Source organism: Pseudophryne corroboree, chromosome 11, assembly GCF_028390025.1.
Source record: "Pseudophryne corroboree isolate aPseCor3 chromosome 11, aPseCor3.hap2, whole genome shotgun sequence".
Taxonomy (NCBI): Eukaryota; Metazoa; Chordata; class Amphibia; order Anura; family Myobatrachidae; genus Pseudophryne; species Pseudophryne corroboree.
The window spans coordinates 3,764,221-3,788,133 of NC_086454.1; the positions used below are offsets into that span (position 1 = coordinate 3,764,221).

At 49.7% G+C, this 23,913-nt stretch overlaps 1 protein-coding gene across 1 annotated transcript in view; it reads left to right on the plus strand.

The window, feature by feature from the left end:
• CD82 (CD82 molecule) overlaps positions 1 to 23,913 on the plus strand; it is a 135,459-nt gene that overhangs the window by 106,968 nt on the left and 4,578 nt on the right. The window contains exons 3-5 of the mRNA XM_063946265.1: positions 2,021 to 2,093; positions 2,341 to 2,465; positions 3,887 to 3,961. Of these exons, the coding sequence (XP_063802335.1) occupies positions 2,021 to 2,093; positions 2,341 to 2,465; positions 3,887 to 3,961 (273 nt within the window). The remainder of the gene's footprint in view (positions 1 to 2,020; positions 2,094 to 2,340; positions 2,466 to 3,886; positions 3,962 to 23,913) is intronic.

Below are 23,913 nucleotides of genomic sequence, written 5' to 3' on the forward strand. Positions count from 1 at the left end.
GAGGAGGTCCCATCCTCTGGAAGCTATACATGTAGATAGAGGAGGGCCCCATCCTCTGGAAGCTATACATGTAGATAGAGGGGGGCCCCATCCTCTGGAAGCTATACATGTAGATAGAGGGGGGGGGGGGGGGGCATCCTCTGGAAGCTATACATGTAGATAGAGAAGGGCCCCATCCTCTGGAAGCTATACATGTAGATAGAGGAGGCCCCATCCTCTGGAAGCTATACATGTAGATAGAGGGGGGGCCCCATCCTCTGGAAGCTATAAATGTAGATAGAGGAGGGCCCTATCCTCTGGAAGCTATACATGTAGATAGAGGGGAGCCCCATCCTCTGGAAGCTATACATGTAGATAGAGGAGGGCCCCATCCTCTGGAAGCTATACATGTAGATAGAGGGGGGGCCCCATCCTCTGGAAGCTATACATGTAGATAGAGGGGAGCCCCATCCTCTGGAAGCTATACATGTAGATAGAGGAGGCCCCATCCTCTGGAAGCTATACAGGTAGATAGAGGGGGGGGGGGGGTCATCCTCTGGAAGCTATACATGTAGATAGAGGGGGGGCCCCATCCTCTGGAAGCTATACATGTAGATAGAGGAGGCCCCATCCTCTGGAAGCTATACAGGTAGATAGAGGGGGGGGGGGGGGTCATCCTCTGGAAGCTATACATGTAGATAGAGGGGGGGCCCCATCCTCTGGAAGCTATACATGTAGATAGAGGGGGGGCCCCATCCTCTGGAAGCTATACATGTAGATAGAGGGGGGCCCCATCCTCTGGAAGCTATACATGTAGATAGAGGGGGGAGGGGGGCATCCTCTGGAAGCTATACATGTAGATAGAGGGGGGCCCCATCCTCTGGAAGCTATACATGTAGATAGAGGGGGGCCCCATCCTCTGGAAGCTATACATGTAGATAGAGGGGAGCCCCATCCTCTGGAAGCTATACATGTAGATAGAGGGGGCCCCATCCTCTGGAGGCTATACATGTAGATAGAGGAGGAACCCATCCTCTGGAAGCTAGACATGTAGATAGAGGAGGGCCCATCCTCTGGAAGCTATACATGTAGATAGAGGGGGGCCCCATACTCTGGAAGCTATACATGTAGATAGAGGAGGCCGCATCCTCTGGAAGCTATACATGTAGATAGAGGAGGTTAGCTAGGTGTAATTGGAGTCATTGAATTGACCTCTAAAAATGAAAAGAATCAGCAAATATCTGCGTCACAGACTGCTCGGTGCGACCCCGCTGGTGCCCCCTATCGCTGTGTAAGAAGCCTGGAAATGCAGTCCTTACCGCAGTGATACGGCCCCTCAGTGGTGTAGTCTGAATCCGCCATCTTTGTATTGGAATCCTGGAGCTTGGGGGGGGGGTGAAGTGTGTGACTGCGGCGGTCGCCGGTGTAGGAGCGCACGTTGGAGACTCGCTTGTACCATCAGCTCTCTCACACTCAGCCCCCAGACACAGCCCAGCCGGGCCATGGACTGCAGAAACGGGCTGCGGGAGTTCGCTCTGACACAGACCTACACCGCCGATCACCACAGCCACACACTGCCCCCCATCACCGGGCTGGACGGGTGAGAGAGGCGGAAATGTGTCACAGCCTCTAATGAGGGGGGAAGTTGCCCTCCGCATCCAATCAGCTTAGTGGTAGCATTTACCAGGTTCAGCATTGACAGGTAGAATCTTGTTGGTTGCTATGGGCAACTTGTCCACTCATTGTAATGTTTGATACATGTCCCCCTTAGTCCTCTCCTGGTCCTGGCATTCAGCAGCTCTTCGCCCATAGCTTACCCCAGGTTGTCAAGAGTTGTGCCCAGAAAATGTTTACGCCAACTGGAAGTTGGGTTGTAACGCGGGCGCTGGGCACCATGGCCTGGAGGCCGTTCTCACATGTACCACTTTTATGCCGATAAGACGTTCTGTTGTAACACCGGCGCTGGGCACCGGACGACGTGGGCTGGATGCCGTTCTCACATGGCACCAACTGCTCCTGACCATTTTCCTTTTCTCCCCAGATCCTTGGCGCGGTGATCCTTGGCTTCGGAATATGGATCCTCGTGGACAAGACCAGTTTCATCTCTGTGTTACGTGAGTATGCGGCGAATCTTGCTGTTACCCCAGCCACTGTCAGGGCAGCTCTGCAATATATACATCTGCTTCCAGCAGCTCTGATGGTTCTCTTTACACCATTTTACTAGAGTACACGGGAACGGCGATCTGGAAAGTGTTCCCTGGCGTGACACACGGGTTATAGTGCTTCTGTGAATAGGTCCTAAAACGTAACAGTGCGGTGTAGACTGATTATTTGCGTGACTGTACCTTCTCCTGCCCACAGAGGACTCCTCTTCATCGCTGAAAACCGGCTCCTACATCCTGATCGCAGTGGGCGGGTTCACAATGGTGATGGGTTTCCTGGGCTGCGTGGGAGCCGTGAATGAGGTCCGCTGCCTTCTGGGCCTGGTAAGTACTCGTGTGGTGGCCATGCCTCAGTGTTGTAAGCAGACGTGAATTGGGGTAACCGGCAGAGCAACGCAGGCCCCAGGGAAGGGAAGAAGCAAGGGACTTCCACTAAATATATTTCTCCCAAACAAAACAAAATGGCGCATGGGAGCTGTAATTCAGTGAGGCCGCCTCCTCTGTAAGACAATGGTTCTGTATATTGCTCTGGGTAACACGCATTACTGTACAGTACTGGGATTGCCTGGGCGGCCCCTTCCCTGTATAGCTGCGTTGTGTGTCACCTTCTCCGCTGGTCTTAGCGCTGTGCGTCATTCAGTCGCAGGCGGCCCCTTCCCTGTATAGCTGCATTGTGTGTCACCTTCTCCGCTGGTCTTAGCGCTGTGCGTCATTCAGTCGCAGGCGGCCCCTTCCCTGTATAGCTGCATTGTGTGTCACCTTCTCCGCTGGTCTTAGCGCTGTGCGTCATTCAGTCGCAGGCGGCTCCTTCCCTGTATAGCTGCATTGTGTGTCACCTTCTCCGCTGGTCTTAGCGCTGTGCGTTATTCAGTCGCAGGCGGCCCCTTCCCTGTATAGCTGCGTTGTGTGTCACCTTCTCTGCTGGTCTTAGCGCTGTGCGTCATTCAGTCGCAGGCGGCCCCTTCCCTGTATAGCTGCGTTGTGTGTCACCTTCTCTGCTGGTCTTAGCGCTGTGCGTCATTCAGTCGCAGGCGGCCCCTTCCCTGTATAGCTGCATTATGTGTCACCTTCTCCGCTGGTCTTAGCGCTGTGCGTCATTCAGTCGCAGGCGGCCCCTTCCCTGTATAGCTGCGTTGTGTGTCACCTTCTCCGCTGGTCTTAGCGCTGTGCGTCATTCAGTCGCAGGCGCCCCCTTCCCTGTATAGCTGCGTTGTGTGTCACCTTCTCCGCTGGTCTTAGCGCTGTGCGTCATTCAGTCGCAGGCGGCCCCTTCCCTGTATAGCTGCGTTGTGTGTCACCTTCTCCGCTGGTCTTAGCGCTGTGCGTCATTCAGTCGCAGGCGGCCCCCTTCCCTGTATAGCTGCGTTGTGTGTCACCTTCTCCGCTGGTCTTAGCGCTGTGCGTCATTCAGTCGCAGGCGGCCCCTTCCCTGTATAGCTGCGTTGTGTGTCACCTTCTCCGCTGGTCTTAGCGCTGTGCGTCATTCAGTCGCAGGCGGCCCCTTCCCTGTATAGCTGCGTTGTGTGTCACCTTCTCCGCTGGTCTTAGCGCTGTGCGTCATTCAGTCGCAGGCGGCCCCTTCCCTGTATAGCTGCGTTGTGTGTCACCTTCTCCGCTGGTCTTAGCGCTGTGCGTCATTCAGTCGCAGGCGGCTCCTTCCCTGTATAGCTGCGTTGTGTGTCACCTTCTCCGCTGGTCTTAGCGCTGTGCGTCATTCAGTCGCACTCTTCCTCCGTCTCTTTCAGTATTTCACGTTTCTGCTGCTGATCCTGATACTGCAGATTGTTGCTGGAGTCCTGATTTACTTCCAGAAGAATACGGTACGTCAGCCTCATTTGTCCGTGTCTTGTTACCGACTTATTTCGCTGGATTGTGCGCGGTGTTCGTGCTGTACCTTGTTCTGTATGAGAATCACACTGGTTCAGTACAGACTGCTGGGACATCCGCCAATGGCTGCACGCTCTGCACTGCACCAGCAACACTACGTATTAACTCCGTCACTGCTAAGGGTAAACGGAACTGCAGTGGTTCATATGGGATGCGGGGAAGGGGGGGAGACTATTGGTGGGAGTAAGTAGGGGTGGGGCATGGTTACATAAATGGCATCATCAAGCCCCGCCCCTTCAGACACTGCAGTCATTTCCACACCTGACGAGAGTATTACAAGTGCACTGTCTCCCGGACAGTGCTAGGCAGGTGCCTAGGGGAGCCAGTGGCTGGGAGCAGCACCGCAGTCCCCTGCATCAGGGCTTTCCAGTGCGCGGCCATCTGCACACAGAACAAGGATTATCTCCCCATTCACAGCGTTCTCACTATTCTGATAAGAACAAGATATAACATGTATAAATTAATGCTGGGAATGTGACCAGACCACAGAGTACCGGAGCAGGCTGGAGTACCGGAGCAGGCTGGGCAGTGAGGAGTACCGGAGCAGGCTGGAGTACCGGAGCAGGCTGGGCAGTGAGGGGTACCGGAGCAGGCTGGGCAGTGAGGGGTACCGGAGCAGGCTGGGCAGTGAGGGGTACCGGAGCAGGCTGGGCAGTGAGGGGTACCGGAGCAGGCTGGGCAGTGAGGGGTACCGGAGCAGGCTGGGCAGTGAGGGGTACCGGAGCAGGCTGGGCAGTGAGGAGTACCGGAGCAGGCTGGAGTACCGGAGCAGGCTGGGCAGTGAGGGGTACCGGAGCAGGCTGGGCAGTGAGGGGTACCGGAGCAGGCTGGGCAGTGAGGAGTACCGGAGCAGGCTGGGCAGTGAGGGGTACCGGAGCAGGCTGGGCAGTGAGGAGTACCGGAGCAGGCTGGGCAGTGAGGGGTACCGGAGCAGGCTGGGCAGTGAGGAGTACCGGAGCAGGCTGGGTAGTGAGGAGTACCGGAGCAGGCTGGGCAGTGAGGGGTACCGGAGCAGGCTGGGCAGTGAGGGGTACCGGAGCAGGCTGGGCAGTGAGGGGTACCGGAGCAGGCTGGGCAGTGAGGGGTACCAAAGCAGGCTGGGCAGTGAGGGGTACCGGAGCAGGCTGGGCAGTGAGGGGTACCGGAGCAGGCTGGGCAGTGAGGAGTACCGGAGCAGGCTGGAGTACCGGAGCAGGCTGGGCAGTGAGGAGTACCGGAGCAGGCTGGAGTACCGGAGCAGGCTGGGCAGTGAGGAGTACCGGAGCAGGCTCCGCAGTGAGGAGTACCAGAGCAGGCTGGGCAGTGAGGGGTACCGGAGCAGGCTGGGCAGTGAGGAGTACCGGAGCAGGCTGGGCAGTGAGGGGTACCGTAGCAGGCTCCGCAGTGAGGAGTACCAGAGCAGGCTGGGCAGTGAGGAGTACCGGAGCAGGCTGGGCAGTGAGGAGTACCGGAGCAGGCTGTGTAGTGAGGAGTACCGGAGCAGGCTGGGCAGTGAGGAGTACCGGAGCAGGCTGGGCAGTGAGGAGTACCGGAGCAGGCTGTGTAGTGAGGAGTACCGGAGCAGGCTGTGTAGTGAGGAGTACCGGAGCAGGCTGTGTAGTGAGGAGTACCGGAGCAGGCTGGGCAGTGAGGGGTACCGGAGCAGGCTGGGCAGTGAGGAGTACCGGAGCAGGCTGGGCAGTGAGGGGTACCGGAGCAGGCTGGGCAGTGAGGAGTACCGGAGCAGGCTGGGCAGTGAGGGATACCGGAGCAGGCTGGGCAGTGAGGAGTACCGGAGCAGGCTGGGCAGTGAGGGGTACCGGAGCAGGCTGGGCAGTGAGGGGTACCGGAGCAGGCTGGGCAGTGAGGGGTACCGGAGCAGGCTGGGCAGTGAGGGGTACCGGAGCAGGCTGGGCAGTGAGGAGTACCGGAGCAGGCTCCGCAGTGAGGAGTACCAGAGCAGGCTGGGCAGTGAGGGGTACCGGAGCAGGCTGGGCAGTGAGGAGTACCGGAGCAGGCTGGGTAGTGAGGGGTACCGGAGCAGGCTGGGCAGTGAGGGGTACCGGAGCAGGCTGGGCAGTGAGGAGTACCGGAACAGGCTGGGCAGTGAGGGGTACCGGAGCAGGCTGGGCAGTGAGGAGTACCGGAGCAGGCTGGGCAGTGAGGGGTACCGGAGCAGGCTCCGCAGTGAGGAGTACCAGAGCAGGCTGGGCAGTGAGGGGTACCGGAGCAGGCTGGGCAGTGAGGAGTACCGGAGCAGGCTGGGCAGTGAGGGGTACCGGAGCAGGCTGGGCAGTGAGGGGTACCGGAGCAGGCTGGGCAGTGAGGGGTACCGGAGCAGGCTGGGCAGTGAGGAGTACCGGAGCAGGCTGGAGTACCGGAGCAGGCTGGGCAGTGAGGAGTACCGGAGCAGGCTGGAGTACCGGAGCAGGCTGGGCAGTGAGGAGTACCGGAGCAGGCTCCGCAGTGAGGAGTACCAGAGCAGGCTGGGCAGTGAGGGGTACCGGAGCAGGCTGGGCAGTGAGGAGTACCGGAGCAGGCTGGGCAGTGAGGGGTACCGGAGCAGGCTGGGCAGTGAGGAGTACCAGAGCAGGCTGGGCAGTGAGGAGTACCGGAGCAGGCTGGGCAGTGAGGAGTACCGGAGCAGGCTGTGTAGTGAGGAGTACCGGAGCAGGCTGGGCAGTGAGGGGTACCGGAGCAGGCTGGGCAGTGAGGAGTACCGGAGCAGGCTGGGCAGTGAGGGGTACCGGAGCAGGCTGGGCAGTGAGAAGTACCGGAGCAGGCTGGGCAGTGAGGGGTACCGGAGCAGGCTCCGCAGTGAGGAGTTCCAGAGCAGGCTGGGCAGTGAGGGGTACCGGAGCAGGCTGGGCAGTGAGGAGTACCGGAGCAGGCTGGGCAGTGAGGGGTACCGGAGCAGGCTGGGCAGTGAGGGGTACCGGAGCAGGCTGGGCAGTGAGGAGTACCGGAGCAGGCTGTGTAGTGAGGAGTACCGGAGCAGGCTGTGTAGTGAGGAGTACCGGAGCAGGCTGGGCAGTGAGGAGTACCGGAGCAGGCTGGGCAGTGAGGGGTACCGGAGCAGGCTGGGCAGTGAGGGGTACCGGAGCAGGCTGGGCAGTGAGGAGTACCGGAGCAGGCTGTGTAGTGAGGAGTACCGGAGCAGGCTCCGCAGTGAGGAGTACCAGAGCAGGCTGGGCAGTGAGGGGTACCGGAGCAGGCTGGGCAGTGAGGAGTACCGGAGCAGGCTGGGTAGTGAGGAGTACCGGAGCAGGCTGGGCAGTGAGGGGTACCGGAGCAGGCTGGGCAGTGAGGGGTACCGGAGCAGGCTGGGCAGTGAGGAGTACCGGAGCAGGCTGGGCAGTGAGGGGTACCGGAGCAGGCTGGGCAGTGAGGAGTACCGGAGCAGGCTCCGCAGTGAGGAGTACCAGAGCAGGCTGGGCAGTGAGGGGTACCGGAGCAGGCTGGGCAGTGAGGAGTACCGGAGCAGGCTGGGCAGTGAGGAGTACCGGAGCAGGCTGGGCAGTGAGGAGTACCGGAGCAGGCTGGGCAGTGAGGGGTACCGGAGCAGTCTGGGCAGTGAGGGGTACCGGAGCAGGCTGGGCAGTGAGGGGTACCGGAGCAGGCTGGGTAGTGAGGAGTACCGGAGCAGGCTGGGCAGTGAGGAGTACCGGAGCAGGCTGGGCAGTGAGGAGTACCGGAGCAGGCTGGGCAGTGAGGGGTACCGGAGCAGGCTGGGCAGTGAGGGGTACCGGAGCAGGCTGGGCAGTGAGGGGTACCGGAGCAGGCTGGGCAGTGAGGGGTACCGGAGCAGGCTGGGCAGTGAGGAGTACCGGAGCAGGCTGGGCAGTGAGGGGTACCGGAGCAGGCTGGGCAGTGAGGGGTACCGGAGCAGGCTGGGTAGTGAGGAGTACCGGAGCAGGCTGGGCAGTGAGGAGTACCGGAGCAGGCTGGGCAGTGAGGGGTACCGGAGCAGGCTGGGCAGTGAGGGGTACCGGAGCAGGCTGGGTAGTGAGGAGTACCGGAGCAGGCTGGGCAGTGAGGGGTACCGGAGCAGGCTGGGTAGTGAGGAGTACCGGAGCAGGCTCGGCAGTGAGGGGTACCGGAGCAGGCTCGGCAGTGAGGGGTACCGGAGCAGGCTGGGCAGTGAGGAGTACCGGAGCAGGCTCGGCAGTGAGGGGTACCGGAGCAGGCTGGGCAGTGAGGAGTACCGGAGCAGGCTGGGCAGTGAGGAGTACCGGAGCAGGCTGGGCAGTGAGGAGTACCGGAGCAGGCTGGGCAGTGAGGAGTACCGGAGCAGGCTGGGCAGTGAGGAGTACCGGAGCAGGCTGGGCAGTGAGGAGTACCGGAGCAGGCTGGGCAGTGAGGAGTACCGGAGCAGGCTGGGCAGTGAGGAGTACCGGAGCAGGCTGGGCAGTGAGGAGTACCGGAGCAGGCTGGGCAGTGAGGGGTACCGGAGCAGGCTGGGCAGTGAGGCCCTGCACATTGCCATACCGCCTTTTACATACATTGTTAGGCCCGGCACATTGCCATACCGCCTTTTACATACATTGTTAGGCCCTGTACATTGCCATACCGCCTCTTACATACATTTTTAGGCCCTGCACGTTGCCATACTGCCTCTTACATACATTGTTAGGCACTGCACGTTGCCATACCGCCTCTTACATACATTGTTAGGCTGTGCACATTGCCATACCACCTGTTATACTTTGTTAGGCTGTGCACATTGCCATACCGCCTCTTACATACATTGTTAGGCACCGCACGTTGCCATACCGCCTCTTACATACATTGTTAGGCTGTGCACATTGCCATACCACCTCTTATACTTTGTTAGGCTGTGCACATTGCCATACCGCCTCTTACATACATTGTTAGGCCCTGCACGTTGCCATACTGCCTCTTACATACACTGTTAGGCACCGCACGTTGCCATACCGCCTCTTACATACATTGGGGGTAATTCCAAGTTGATCGCAGCAGGAAATTTTTTAGCAGTTGGGCAAAACCATGTGCACTGCAGGGGGGGCAGATATAACATTTGCAGAGAGGGTTAGATTTGGGTGGGTTATTTTGTTTCTCTGCAGGGTAAATACTGGCTGCTTTATTTTTACACTGCAATTTAGATTGCAGATTGAACACACCACAGCCAAATCTAACTCTCTCTGCACATGTTACATCTGCCTCACCTGCAGTGCACATGGTTTTGCCCAACTGCTAACAAAGTTCCTGCTGCGATCAACTCAGAATTACCCCCATTGTTAGGCTGTGCACATTGCCATACCACCTCTTATACATTGTTAGGCTGTGCACATTGCCATACCACCTCTTATACATTGTTAGGCTGTGCACATTGCCATACCACCTCTTATACATTGTTAGGCTGTGCACATTGCCATACCACCTCTTATACATTGTTAGGCTGTGCACATTGCCATACCACCTCTTATACATTGTTAAGCTGTGCACATTGCCATACCACCTCTTATACATTGTTAGGCTGTGCACATTGCCATACCACCTCTTATACATTGTTAGGCTGTGCACATTGCCATACCACCTCTTATACATTGTTAGGCTGTGCACATTGCCATACCACCTCTTATACATTGTTAGGCTGTGCACATTGCCATACCACCTCTTATACATTGTTAGGCTGTGCACATTGCCATACCACCTCTTATACATTGTTAAGCTGTGCACATTGCCATACCACCTCTTATACATTGTTAGGCTGTGCACATTGCCATACCACCTCTTATACATTGTTAGGCTGTGCACATTGCCATACCACCTCTTATACATTGTTAGGCTGTGCACATTGCCATACCACCTCTTATACATTGTTAGGCTGTGCACATTGCCATACCACCTCTTATACATTGTTAGGCTGTGCACATTGCCATACCACCTCTTATACATTGTTAGGCTGTGCACATTGCCATACCACCTCTTATACATTGTTAGGCTGTGCACATTGCCATACCACCTCTTATACATTGTTAGGCTGTGCACATTGCCATACCACCTCTTATACATTGTTAAGCTGTGCACATTGCCATACCACCTCTTATACATTGTTAGGCTGTGCACATTGCCATACCACCTCTTATACATTGTTAGGCTGTGCACATTGCCATACCACCTCTTATACATTGTTAGGCTGTGCACATTGCCATACCACCTCTTATACATTGTTAGGCTGTGCACATTGCCATACCACCTCTTATACATTGTTAGGCTGTGCACATTGCCATACCACCTCTTATACATTGTTAAGCTGTGCACATTGCCATACCACCTCTTATACATTGTTAAGCTGTGCACATTGCCATACCACCTCTTATACATTGTTAGGCTGTGCACATTGCCATACCACCTCTTATACATTGTTAGGCTGTGCACATTGCCATACCACCTCCTATACATTGTTAGGCTGTGCACATTGCCATACCACCTCCTATACATTGTTAGGCTGTGCACATTGCCATACCACCTCTTATACATTGGCCCTCATTCCGAGTTGTTCGCTCGGTATTTTTCATCGCATCGCAGTGAAAATCCGCTTAGTACGCATGCGCAATGTTCGCACTGCGACTGCGCCAAGTAACTTTACTATGAAGAAAGTATTTTTACTCACGGCTTTTTCTTCGCTCCGGCGATCGTAATGTGATTGACAGGAAATGGGTGTTACTGGGCGGAAACACGGCGTTTCAGGGGCGTGTGGCTGAAAACGCTACCGTTTCCGGAAAAAACGCAGGAGTGGCCGGGGAAACGGTGGGAGTGCCTGGGCGAACGCTGGGTGTGTTTGTGACGTCAACCAGGAACGACAAGCACTGAAATGATCGCACAGGCAGAGTAAGTCTGGAGCTACTCTGAAACTGCTAACTCGTTTGTAATCGCAATATTGCGCGTACGTCGGTCGCAATTTTAAGAAGCTAAGATTCACTCCCAGTAGGCGGCGGCTTAGCGTGTGTAACTCTGCTACATTCGCCTTGCGAGCGAACAACTCGGAATGAGGGCCATTGTTAGGCTGTGCACATTGCCATACCACCTCTTATACATTGTTAGGCTGTGCACATTGCCATACCACCTCTTATACATTGTTAGGCTGTGCACATTGCTATACCACCTCTTATACATTGTTAGGCTGTGCACATTGCCATACCACCTCTTATACATTGTTAGGCTGTGCACATTGCCATACCACCTCTTATACATTGTTAGGCTGTGCACATTGCTATACCACCTCTTATACATTGTTAGGCTGTGCACATTGCCATACCACCTCTTATACATTGTTAAGCTGTGCACATTGCCATACCACCTCTTATACATTGTTAGGCTGTGCACATTGCCATACCACCTCTTATACATTGTTAGGCTGTGCACATTGCCATACCACCTCTTATACATTGTTAGGCTGTGCACATTGCCATACCACCTCTTATACATTGTTAGGCTGTGCACATTGCCATACCACCTCCTATACATTGTTAGGCTGTGCACATTGCCATACCACCTCTTATACATTGTTAGGCTGTGCACATTGCCATACCACCTCTTATACATTGTTAGGCTGTGCACATTGCCATACCACCTCTTATACATTGTTAGGCTGTGCACATTGCTATACCACCTCTTATACATTGTTAGGCTGTGCACATTGCCATACCACCTCCTATACATTGTTAGGCTGTGCACATTGCCATACCACCTCTTATACATTGTTAGGCTGTGCACATTGCCATACCACCTCTTATACATTGTTAGGCTGTGCACATTGCCATACCACCTCTTATACATTGTTAGGCTGTGCACATTGCCATACCACCTCTTATACATTGTTAGGCTGTGCACATTGCCATACCACCTCTTATACATTGTTAGGCTGTGCACATTGCCATACCACCTCTTATACATTGTTAGGCTGTGCACATTGCCATACCACCTCTTATACATTGTTAGGCTGTGCACATTGCCATACCACCTCTTATACATTGTTAGGCTGTGCACATTGCCATACCACCTCTTATACATTGTTAGGCTGTGCACATTGCCATACCACCTCTTATACATTGTTAGGCTGTGCACATTGCCATACCACCTCTTATACATTGTTAGGCTGTGCACATTGCCATACCACCTCTTATACATTGTTAGGCTGTGCACATTGCCATACCACCTCTTATACATTGTTAGGCTGTGCACATTGCCATACCACCTCTTATACATTGTTAGGCTGTGCACATTGCCATACCACCTCTTATACATTGTTAGGCTGTGCACATTGCCATACCACCTCTTATACATTGTTAGGCTGTGCACATTGCCATACCACCTCTTATACATTGTTAGGCTGTGCACATTGCCATACCACCTCTTATACATTGTTAGGCTGTGCACATTGCCATACCACCTCTTATACATTGTTAGGCTGTGCACATTGCCATACCACCTCTTATACATTGTTAGGCTGTGCACATTGCCATACCACCTCTTATACATTGTTAGGCTGTGCACATTGCCATACCACCTCCTATACATTGTTAGGCTGTGCACATTGCCATACCACCTCTTATACATTGTTAGGCTGTGCACATTGCCATACCACCTCTTATACATTGTTAGGCTGTGCACATTGCCATACCACCTCTTATACATTGTTAGGCTGTGCACATTGCTATACCACCTCTTATACATTGCTAGGCTGTGCACATTGCCATACCACCTCCTATACATTGTTAGGCTGTGCACATTGCCATACCACCTCTTATACATTGTTAGGCTGTGCACATTGCCATACCACCTCTTATACATTGTTAGGCTGTGCACATTGCCATACCACCTCTTATACATTGTTAGGCTGTGCACATTGCCATACCACCTCTTATACATTGTTAGGCTGTGCACATTGCCATACCACCTCTTATACATTGTTAGGCTGTGCACATTGCCATACCACCTCTTATACATTGTTAGGCTGTGCACATTGCCATACCACCTCTTATACATTGTTAAGCTGTGCACATTGCCATACCACCTCTTATACATTGTTAGGCTGTGCACATTGCCATACCACCTCTTATACATTGTTAGGCTGTGCACATTGCCATACCACCTCTTATACATTGTTAGGCTGTGCACATTGCCATACCACCTCCTATACATTGTTAGGCTGTGCACATTGCCATACCACCTCTTATACATTGTTAGGCTGTGCACATTGCCATACCACCTCTTATACATTGTTAGGCTGTGCACATTGCCATACCACCTCTTATACATTGTTAGGCTGTGCACATTGCCATACCACCTCTTATACATTGTTAGGCTGTGCACATTGCCATACCACCTCTTATACATTGTTAGGCTGTGCACATTGCCATACCACCTCTTATACATTGTTAGGCTGTGCACATTGCCATACCACCTCTTATACATTGTTAGGCTGTGCACATTGCCATACCACCTCTTATACATTGTTAGGCTGTGCACATTGCCATACCACCTCTTATACATTGTTAAGCTGTGCACATTGCCATACCACCTCTTATACATTGTTAGGCTGTGCACATTGCCATACCACCTCTTATACATTGTTAGGCTGTGCACATTGCCATACCACCTCTTATACATTGTTAGGCTGTGCACATTGCCATACCACCTCCTATACATTGTTAGGCTGTGCACATTGCCATACCACCTCTTATACATTGTTAGGCTGTGCACATTGCCATACCACCTCTTATACATTGTTAGGCTGTGCACATTGCCATACCACCTCTTATACATTGTTAGGCTGTGCACATTGCCATACCACCTCTTATACATTGTTAGGCTGTGCACATTGCCATACCACCTCTTATACATTGTTAGGCTGTGCACATTGCCATACCACCTCTTATACATTGTTAGGCTGTGCACATTGCCATACCACCTCTTATACATTGTTAGGCTGTGCACATTGCCATACCACCTCTTATACATTGTTAGGCTGTGCACATTGCCATACCACCTCTTATACATTGTTAGGCTGTGCACATTGCCATACCACCTCTTATACATTGTTAAGCTGTGCACATTGCCATACCACCTCTTATACATTGTTAGGCTGTGCACATTGCCATACCACCTCTTATACATTGTTAGGCTGTGCACATTGCCATACCACCTCTTATACATTGTTAGGCTGTGCACATTGCCATACCACCTCCTATACATTGTTAGGCTGTGCACATTGCCATACCACCTCTTATACATTGTTAGGCTGTGCACATTGCCATACCACCTCTTATACATTGTTAGGCTGTGCACATTGCCATACCACCTCTTATACATTGTTAGGCTGTGCACATTGCCATACCACCTCTTATACATTGTTAGGCTGTGCACATTGCCATACCACCTCTTATACATTGTTAGGCTGTGCACATTGCCATACCACCTCTTATACATTGTTAGGCTGTGCACATTGCCATACCACCTCTTATACATTGTTAGGCTGTGCACATTGCCATACCACCTCTTATACATTGTTAGGCTGTGCACATTGCCATACCACCTCTTATACATTGTTAGGCTGTGCACATTGCCATACCACCTCTTATACATTGTTAGGCTGTGCACATTGCCATACCACCTCTTATACATTGTTAGGCTGTGCACATTGCCATACCACCTCTTATACATTGTTAGGCTGTGCACATTGCTATACCACCTCTTATACATTGTTAGGCTGTGCACATTGCCATACCACCTCTTATACATTGTTAGGCTGTGCACATTGCCATACCACCTCTTATACATTGTTAGGCTGTGCACATTGCCATACCACCTCTTTTGGAAATGTCTGTAAAATGCAAACCACATATGACATGAATTTGTTCCATTTACCCTGCTCCCGCCACCCGGATAGGTGTTATATTTCTCACTTCACCTCTATACAATCATCTGAAGTGACGGATGTTGGTGGCTGAGCAGGGGAAACAGGATGTGAGCTCTGGTTTATCGTCAGATCAGAAACGTAGACGCTTGTCAGAGAAATAGTTTTACGTGCGGTTCAGGGCCCGGAGCGTTTCATGTGATAAATGAGCGCAGAGTCTACCAGATACGGTACCTGCGGCCATTTACACAGGGGAAGCAACATATGTCCCTCTGTGCTGACTGAGAGAGCCATACACCAATGTGACTCTCCAGGTATATACTCTGTATTATACACCGTCACTTGTCACAATGAATCACCTCTATCTGATAATGAGATGCAATGTCTCATTGTACATGGAGAATAAAAGTGGTTTGCCATTGCAATGAAGAAGAATCTGTACTTTGTACCTTTTTACTAACTATGGCTATATAGTTCAGGTGTAACGGCACATATATGCTTATTTAATCATGTGTATACAGGAAATACGTAACTCACACCTATAACGTGGCTAACAGTTTGTTGGATAAAAAGCTTAAATGGTAAAGCATGGTATGTCAGTTATGCTATGAGACAATTGTGTGAGAAGCCACAGCCCGCGGTTACCTAGGAGACAGCAGACCACTCAGACACTGAGTAAGTGGGAGATAGTCAGCAGAGGAGCCGAACAGATATAGGGGGAGATGTACTAAGCCTAGGGGTGAGATAAAGTGCCAACCAACCAGCTCCTCACTGCCATGTTACAGGCTATGTTTGAGAAATGACAGGAGCTGATTGGTACTTTATCTCTCCATCTGCCCCAAAATGCTGATAAATAGATGATGTTAGGAAGAAATGCTCTGGTTATGTGAGATTGTATCACTCAGTAGTAATGCTCCGCAGTAGTCTGCCTGTTATATATATACGTTGTATCACTCAGTAGTAATGCTCCGCAGTAGTCTGCCTGTTATATATACGTTGTATCACTCAGTAGTAATGCTCCGCAGTAGCCTGTCTGTTATATATATACGTTGTATCACTCAGTAGTAATGCTCCGCAGTAGCCTGTCTGTTATATATACGTTGTATCACTCAGTAGTAATGCTCCGCGGTAATCTGTCTGTTATATATACGTTGTATCGCTCAGTAGTAATGCTCCGCAGTAGCCTGTCTGTTATATATACGTTGTATCACTCAGTAGTAATGCTCCGCAGTAGCCTGTCTGTTATATATATACGTTGTATCACTCAGTAGTAATGCTCCGCAGTAGCCTGCCTGTTATATATATACGTTGTATCACTCAGTAGTAATGCTCCGCAGTAGTCTGCCTGTTATATATACGTTGTATCGCTCAGTAGTAATGCTCCGCAGTAGCCTGCCTGTTATATATATACGTTGTATCACTCAGTAGTAATGCTCCGCAGTAGCCTGCCTGTTATATATACGTTGTATCGCTCAGTAGTAATGCTCCGCAGTAGCCTGCCTGTTATATATATACGTTGTATCACTCAGTAGTAATGCTCCGCAGTAGCCTGTCTGTTATATATACGTTGTATCACTCAGTAGTAATGCTCCGCAGTAGCCTGCCTGTTATATATATACGTTGTATCACTCAGTAGTAATGCTCCGCAGTAGCCTGCCTGTTATATATATACGTTGTATCACTCAGTAGTAATGCTCCGCAGTAGCCTGCCTGTTATATATATATACGTTGTATCACTCAGTAGTAATGCTCCGCAGTAGTCTGCCTGTTATATATACGTTGTATCGCTCAGTAGTAATGCTCCGCAGTAGCCTGCCTGTTATATATATACGTTGTATCACTCAGTAGTAATGCTCCACAGTAGCCTGCCTGTTATATATACGTTGTATCGCTCAGTAGTAATGCTCCGCAGTAGCCTGTCTGTTATATACGTTGTATCACTCAGTAGTAATGCTCCGCAGTAGCCTGCCTGTTATATATACGTTGTATCGCTCAGTAGTAATGCTCCGCAGTAGCCTGCCTGTTATATACGTTGTATTGCTCAGTAGTAATGCTCCGCAGTAGCCTGTCTGTTATATATACGTTGTATCACTCAGTAGTAATGCTCCGCAGTAGCCTGTCTGTTATATATACGTTGTATCACTCAGTAGTAATGCTCCGCAGTAGCCTGCCTGTTATATATATACGTTGTATCACTCAGTAGTAATGCTCCGCAGTAGCCTGCCTGTTATATATATACGTTGTATCACTCAGTAGTAATGCTCCGCAGTAGCCTGCCTGTTATATACGTTGTAACGCTCAGTAGTAATGCTCCGCAGTAGTCTGCCTGTTATATACGTTGTATCACTCAGTAGTAATGCTCCGCAGTAGTCTGCCTGTTATATACATGTTGTATCGCTCAGTAGTAATGCTCCGCAGTAGCCTGTCTGTTATATACATGTTGTATCGCTCAGTAGTAATGCTCCGCAGTAGCCTGTCTGTTATATACGTTGTATTGCTCAGTAGTAATGCTCCGCAGTAGCCTGTCTGTTATATATACGTTGTATCGCTCAGTAGTAATGCTCCGCGGTAGTCTGTCTGTTATATACGTTGTATCGCTCAGTAGTAATGCTCCGCAGTAGCCTGTCTGTTATATACGTTGTATCGCTCAGTAGTAATGCTCCGCAGTAGCCTGTCTGTTATATACGTTGTATCGCTCAGTAGTAATGCTCCGCAGTAGCCTGTCTGTTATATACGTTGTATCGCTCAGTAGTAATGCTTCGCAGTAGCCTGTCTGTTATATGTACGTTGTATCGCTCAGTAGTAATGCTCCGCAGTAGCCTGTCTGTTATATACGTTGTATCGCTCAGTAGTAATGCTTCGCAGTAGCCTGTCTGTTATATACACGTTATATCGCTCAGTAGTAATGCTCCGCAGTAGTCTGCCTGTTATATATACATTGTATCGCTCAGTAGTAATGCTCCGCAGTAGCCGGCCTGTTATATACACGTTATATCGCTCAGTAGTAATACTCTGTAGTAGCCTGTCTATTATATACATGTTGTATCGCTCAGTAGTAATGCTCCGCGGTAGTCTGCCTGTTATATACACGTTATATCGCTCAGTAGTAATGCTCCGCAGTAGCCTGTCTGTTATATGTACGTTGTATCGCTCAGTAGTAATGCTCCGCAGTAGCCTGTCTGTTATATACGTTGTATCGCTCAGTAGTAATGCTTCGCAGTAGCCTGTCTGTTATATATACGTTGTATCGCTCAGTAGTAATGCTCCGCAGTAGTCTGCCTGTTATATACACGTTGTATCGTTCAGTAGTAATGCTCCGCAGTAGCCTGTCTGTTATATACGTTGTATCGCTCAGTAGTAATGCTCCGCAGTAGCCTGTCTGTTATATACATGTTATATCGCTCAGTAGTAATGCTCCGCAGTAGTCTGCCTGTTATATTCACGTTATATCGCTCAGTAGTAACACTCTGTAGTAGTCTGTTATATATACGTTGTATCGCTCAGTAGTAATGCTCCGCAGTAGCCTGCCTGTTATATACACGTTATATCGCTCAGTAGTAATGCTCCGCAGTAGCCTGTCTGTTATATACATGTTGTATCGCTTAGTAGTTAATGCTCCGCAGTAGTCTGCCTGTTATATACACGTTGTATCGCTCAGTAGTAATGCTCCGCAGTAGCCTGTCTGTTATATACGTTGTATCGCTCAGTAGTAATGCTCCGCAGTAGCCTGTCTGTTATATACGTTGTATCGCTCAGTAGTAATGCTCCGCAGTAGCCTGTCTGTTATATACATGTTATATCGCTCAGTAGTAATGCTCCGCAGTAGCCTGTCTGTTATATACATGTTGTATCGCTCAGTAGTAATGCTCCGCAGTAGTCTGCCTGTTATATACACGTTGTATCGCTCAGTAGTAATGCTCCGCAGTAGCCTGTCTGTTATATACGTTGTATCGCTCAGTAGTAATGCTCCGCAGTAGTCTGCCTGTTATATACACGTTGTATCGCTCAGTAGTAATGCTCCGCGGTAGTCTGCCTGTTATATACACGTTATATCGCTCAGTAGTAAAGCTCCGCAGTAGCCTGCCTGTTATATACATGTTGTATCGCTCAGTAGTAATGCTCCGCAGTAGTCTGCCTGTTATATACATGTTGTATCGCTCAGTAGTAATGCTCCGCAGTAGCCTGTCTGTTATATACATTGTATCGCTCAGTAGTAATGCTCCGCGGTAGTCTGCCTGTTATATACACGTTGTATCGCTCAGTAGTAATGCTCCGCAGTAGCCTGTCTGTTATATACGTTGTATCGCTCAGTAGTAATGCTCCGCGGTAGTCTGCCTGTTATATACACGTTATATCGCTCAGTAGTAATGCTCCGCAGTAGTCTGCCTGTTATATACATGTTGTATCGCTCAGTAGTAATGCTCCGCAGTAGCCTGCCTGTTATATATACGTTGTATCGCTCAGTAGTAATGCTCCGCAGTAGTCTGCCTGTTATATACATGTTGTATCGCTCAGTAGTAATGCTCCGCAGTAGCCTGTCTGTTATATACGTTGTATCGCTCAGTAGTAATGCTCCGCGGTAGTCTGCCTGTTATATACACGTTATATCGCTCAGTAGTAATGCTCCGCAGTAGCCGGCCTGTTATATATACGTTGTATCGCTCAGTAGTAATGCTCCGCAGTAGTCTGCCTGTTATATACACGTTATATCGCTCAGTAGTAATGCTCCGCAGTAGCCTGTCTGTTATATACGTTGTATCGCTCAGTAGTAATGCTCCGCAGTAGCCGGCCTGTTATATATACGTTGTATCGCTCAGTAGTAATGCTCCGCAGTAGCCTGTCTGTTATATATACGTTGTATCGCTCAGTAGTAATGCTCCGCAGTAGTCTGCCTGTTATATACATGTTGTATCGCTCAGTAGTAATGCTCCGCAGTAGCCTGTCTGTTATATACGTTGTATCGCTCAGTAGTAATGCTCCGCGGTAGTCTGCCTGTTATATACACGTTATATCGCTCAGTAGTAATGCTCCGCAGTAGTCTGCCTGTTATATTCACGTTATATCGCTCAGTAGTAATGCTCCGCAGTAGCCTGCCTGTTATATACACGTTATATCGCTCAGTAGTAATGCTCCGCAGTAGCCTGTCTGTTATATACATGTTGTATCGCTTAGTAGTTAATGCTCCGCAGTAGTCTGCCTGTTATATACACGTTGTATCGCTCAGTAGTAATGCTCCGCAGTAGCCTGTCTGTTATATACGTTGTATCGCTCAGTAGTAATGCTCCGCAGTAGCCTGTCTGTTATATACGTTGTATCGCTCAGTAGTAATGCTCCGCAGTAGCCTGTCTGTTATATATACGTTGTATCGCTCAGTAGTAATGCTCCGCGGTAGTCTGTCTGTTATATACGTTGTATCGCTCAGTAGTAATGCTCCGCAGTAGCCTGTCTGTTATATACGTTGTATCGCTCAGTAGTAATGCTCCGCAGTAGCCTGTCTGTTATATATACGTTGTATCGCTCAGTAGTAATGCTCCGCGGTAGTCTGTCTGTTATATACGTTGTATCGCTCAGTAGTAATGCTCCGCAGTAGCCTGTCTGTTATATATACGTTGTATCGCTCAGTAGTAATGCTCCGCGGTAGCCTGTCTGTTATATACGTTGTATCGCTCAGTAGTAATGCTCCGCAGTAGCCTGTCTGTTATATACGTTGTATCGCTCAGTAGTAATGCTCCGCAGTAGCCTGTCTGTTATATATACGTTGTATCGCTCAGTAGTAATGCTCCGCGGTAGTCTGTCTGTTATATACGTTGTATCGCTCAGTAGTAATGCTCCGCAGTAGCCTGTCTGTTATATACGTTGTATCGCTCAGTAGTAATGTTCCGCAGTAGCCAACCTGTTATATATACATTGTATCGCTCAGTAGTAATGCTCCGCAGTAGCCGGCCTGTTATATACACGTTATATCGCTCAGTAGTAATACTCTGTAGTAGCCTGTCTGTTATATACATGTTGTATCGCTTAGTAGTTAATGCTCCGCAGTAGTCTGCCTGTTATATTCACGTTATATCGCTCAGTAGTAATACTCTGTAGTAGTCTGTTATATATACGTTGTATCGCTCAGTAGTAATGCTCCGCAGTAGCCTGCCTGTTATATACACGTTATATCGCTCAGTAGTAATGCTCCGCAGTAGCCTGTCTGTTATATACATGTTGTATCGCTTAGTAGTTAATGCTCCGCAGTAGTCTGCCTGTTATATACACGTTGTATCGCTCAGTAGTAATGCTCCGCAGTAGCCTGTCTGTTATATACGTTGTATCGCTCAGTAGTAATGCTCCGCAGTAGCCTGTCTGTTATATACGTTGTATCGCTCAGTAGTAATGCTCCGCAGTAGCCTGTCTGTTATATACATGTTATATCGCTCAGTAGTAATGCTCCGCAGTAGCCTGTCTGTTATATACATGTTGTATCGCTCAGTAGTAATGCTCCGCAGTAGTCTGCCTGTTATATACACGTTGTATCGCTCAGTAGTAATGCTCCGCAGTAGCCTGTCTGTTATATACGTTGTATCGCTCAGTAGTAATGCTCCGCAGTAGTCTGCCTGTTATATACACGTTGTATCGCTCAGTAGTAATGCTCCGCGGTAGTCTGCCTGTTATATACACGTTATATCGCTCAGTAGTAATGCTCCGCAGTAGCCTGCCTGTTATATACATGTTGTATCGCTCAGTAGTAATGCTCCGCAGTAGTCTGCCTGTTATATACATGTTGTATCGCTCAGTAGTAATGCTCCGCAGTAGCCTGTCTGTTATATACATTGTATCGCTCAGTAGTAATGCTCCGCGGTAGTCTGCCTGTTATATACACGTTGTATCGCTCAGTAGTAATGCTCCGCAGTAGCCTGTCTGTTATATACGTTGTATCGCTCAGTAGTAATGCTCCGCGGTAGTCTGCCTGTTATATACACGTTATATCGCTCAGTAGTAATGCTCCGCAGTAGTCTGCCTGTTATATACATGTTGTATCGCTCAGTAGTAATGCTCCGCAGTAGCCTGCCTGTTATATATACGTTGTATCGCTCAGTAGTAATGCTCCGCAGTAGTCTGCCTGTTATATACATGTTGTATCGCTCAGTAGTAATGCTCCGCAGTAGCCTGTCTGTTATATACGTTGTATCGCTCAGTAGTAATGCTCCGCGGTAGTCTGCCTGTTATATACACGTTATATCGCTCAGTAGTAATGCTCCGCAGTAGCCGGCCTGTTATATATACGTTGTATCGCTCAGTAGTAATGCTCCGCAGTAGTCTGCCTGTTATATACACGTTATATCGCTCAGTAGTAATGCTCCGCAGTAGCCTGTCTGTTATATACGTTGTATCGCTCAGTAGTAATGCTCCGCAGTAGCCGGCCTGTTATATATACGTTGTATCGCTCAGTAGTAATGCTCCGCAGTAGCCTGTCTGTTATATATACGTTGTATCGCTCAGTAGTAATGCTCCGCAGTAGTCTGCCTGTTATATACATGTTGTATCGCTCAGTAGTAATGCTCCGCAGTAGCCTGTCTGTTATATACGTTGTATCGCTCAGTAGTAATGCTCCGCAGTAGCCTGTCTGTTATATACGTTGTATCGCTCAGTAGTAATGCTCCGCAGTAGTCTGCCTGTTATATACACGTTATATCGCTCAGTAGTAATGCTCCGCAGTAGTCTGCCTGTTATATTCACGTTATATCGCTCAGTAGTAACACTCTGTAGTAGTCTGTTATATATACGTTGTATCGCTCAGTAGTAATGCTCCGCAGTAGCCTGCCTGTTATATACACGTTATATCGCTCAGTAGTAACACTCTGTAGTAGTCTGTTATATATACGTTGTATCGCTCAGTAGTAATGCTCCGCAGTAGCCTGTCTGTTATATACATGTTGTATCGCTTAGTAGTTAATGCTCCGCAGTAGTCTGCCTGTTATATACACGTTGTATCGCTCAGTAGTAATGCTCCGCAGTAGCCTGTCTGTTATATACGTTGTATCGCTCAGTAGTAATGCTCCGCAGTAGCCTGTCTGTTATATACGTTGTATCGCTCAGTAGTAATGCTCCGCAGTAGCCTGTCTGTTATATACATGTTATATCGCTCAGTAGTAATGCTCCGCAGTAGCCTGTCTGTTATATACATGTTGTATCGCTCAGTAGTAATGCTCCGCAGTAGTCTGCCTGTTATATACACGTTGTATCGCTCGGTAGTAATGCTCCGCAGTAGCCTGTCTGTTATATACATGTTATATCGCTCAGTAGTAATGCTCCGCAGTAGCCTGTCTGTTATATACATGTTGTATCGCTCAGTAGTAATGCTCCGCAGTAGTCTGCCTGTTATATACACGTTGTATCGCTCAGTAGTAATGCTCCGCAGTAGCCTGTCTGTTATATACGTTGTATCGCTCAGTAGTAATGCTCCGCAGTAGTCTGCCTGTTATATACACGTTGTATCGCTCAGTAGTAATGCTCCGCGGTAGTCTGCCTGTTATATACACGTTATATCGCTCAGTAGTAATGCTCCGCAGTAGCCTGCCTGTTATATACATGTTGTATCGCTCAGTAGTAATACTCTGTAGTAGCCTGTCTATTATATACATGTTGTATCGCTCAGTAGTAATGCTCCGCAGTAGCCTGTCTGTTATATACGTTGTATCGCTCAGTAGTAATGCTCCGCGGTAGTCTGCCTGTTATATACACGTTGTATCGCTCAGTAGTAATACTCTGTAGTAGCCTGTCTGTTATATACACGTTATATCGCTCAGTAGTAATACTCTGTAGTAGCCTGTCTGTTATATACATGTTGTATCGCTCAGTAGTAATGCTCCGCAGTAGTCTGCCTGTTATATACACGTTGTATCGCTCAGTAGTAATGCTCCGCAGTAGCCTGTCTGTTATATACGTTGTATCGCTCAGTAGTAATGCTCCGCGGTTGTCTGCCTGTTATATACACGTTATATCGCTCAGTAGTAATGCTCCGCAGTAGCCTGTCTGTTA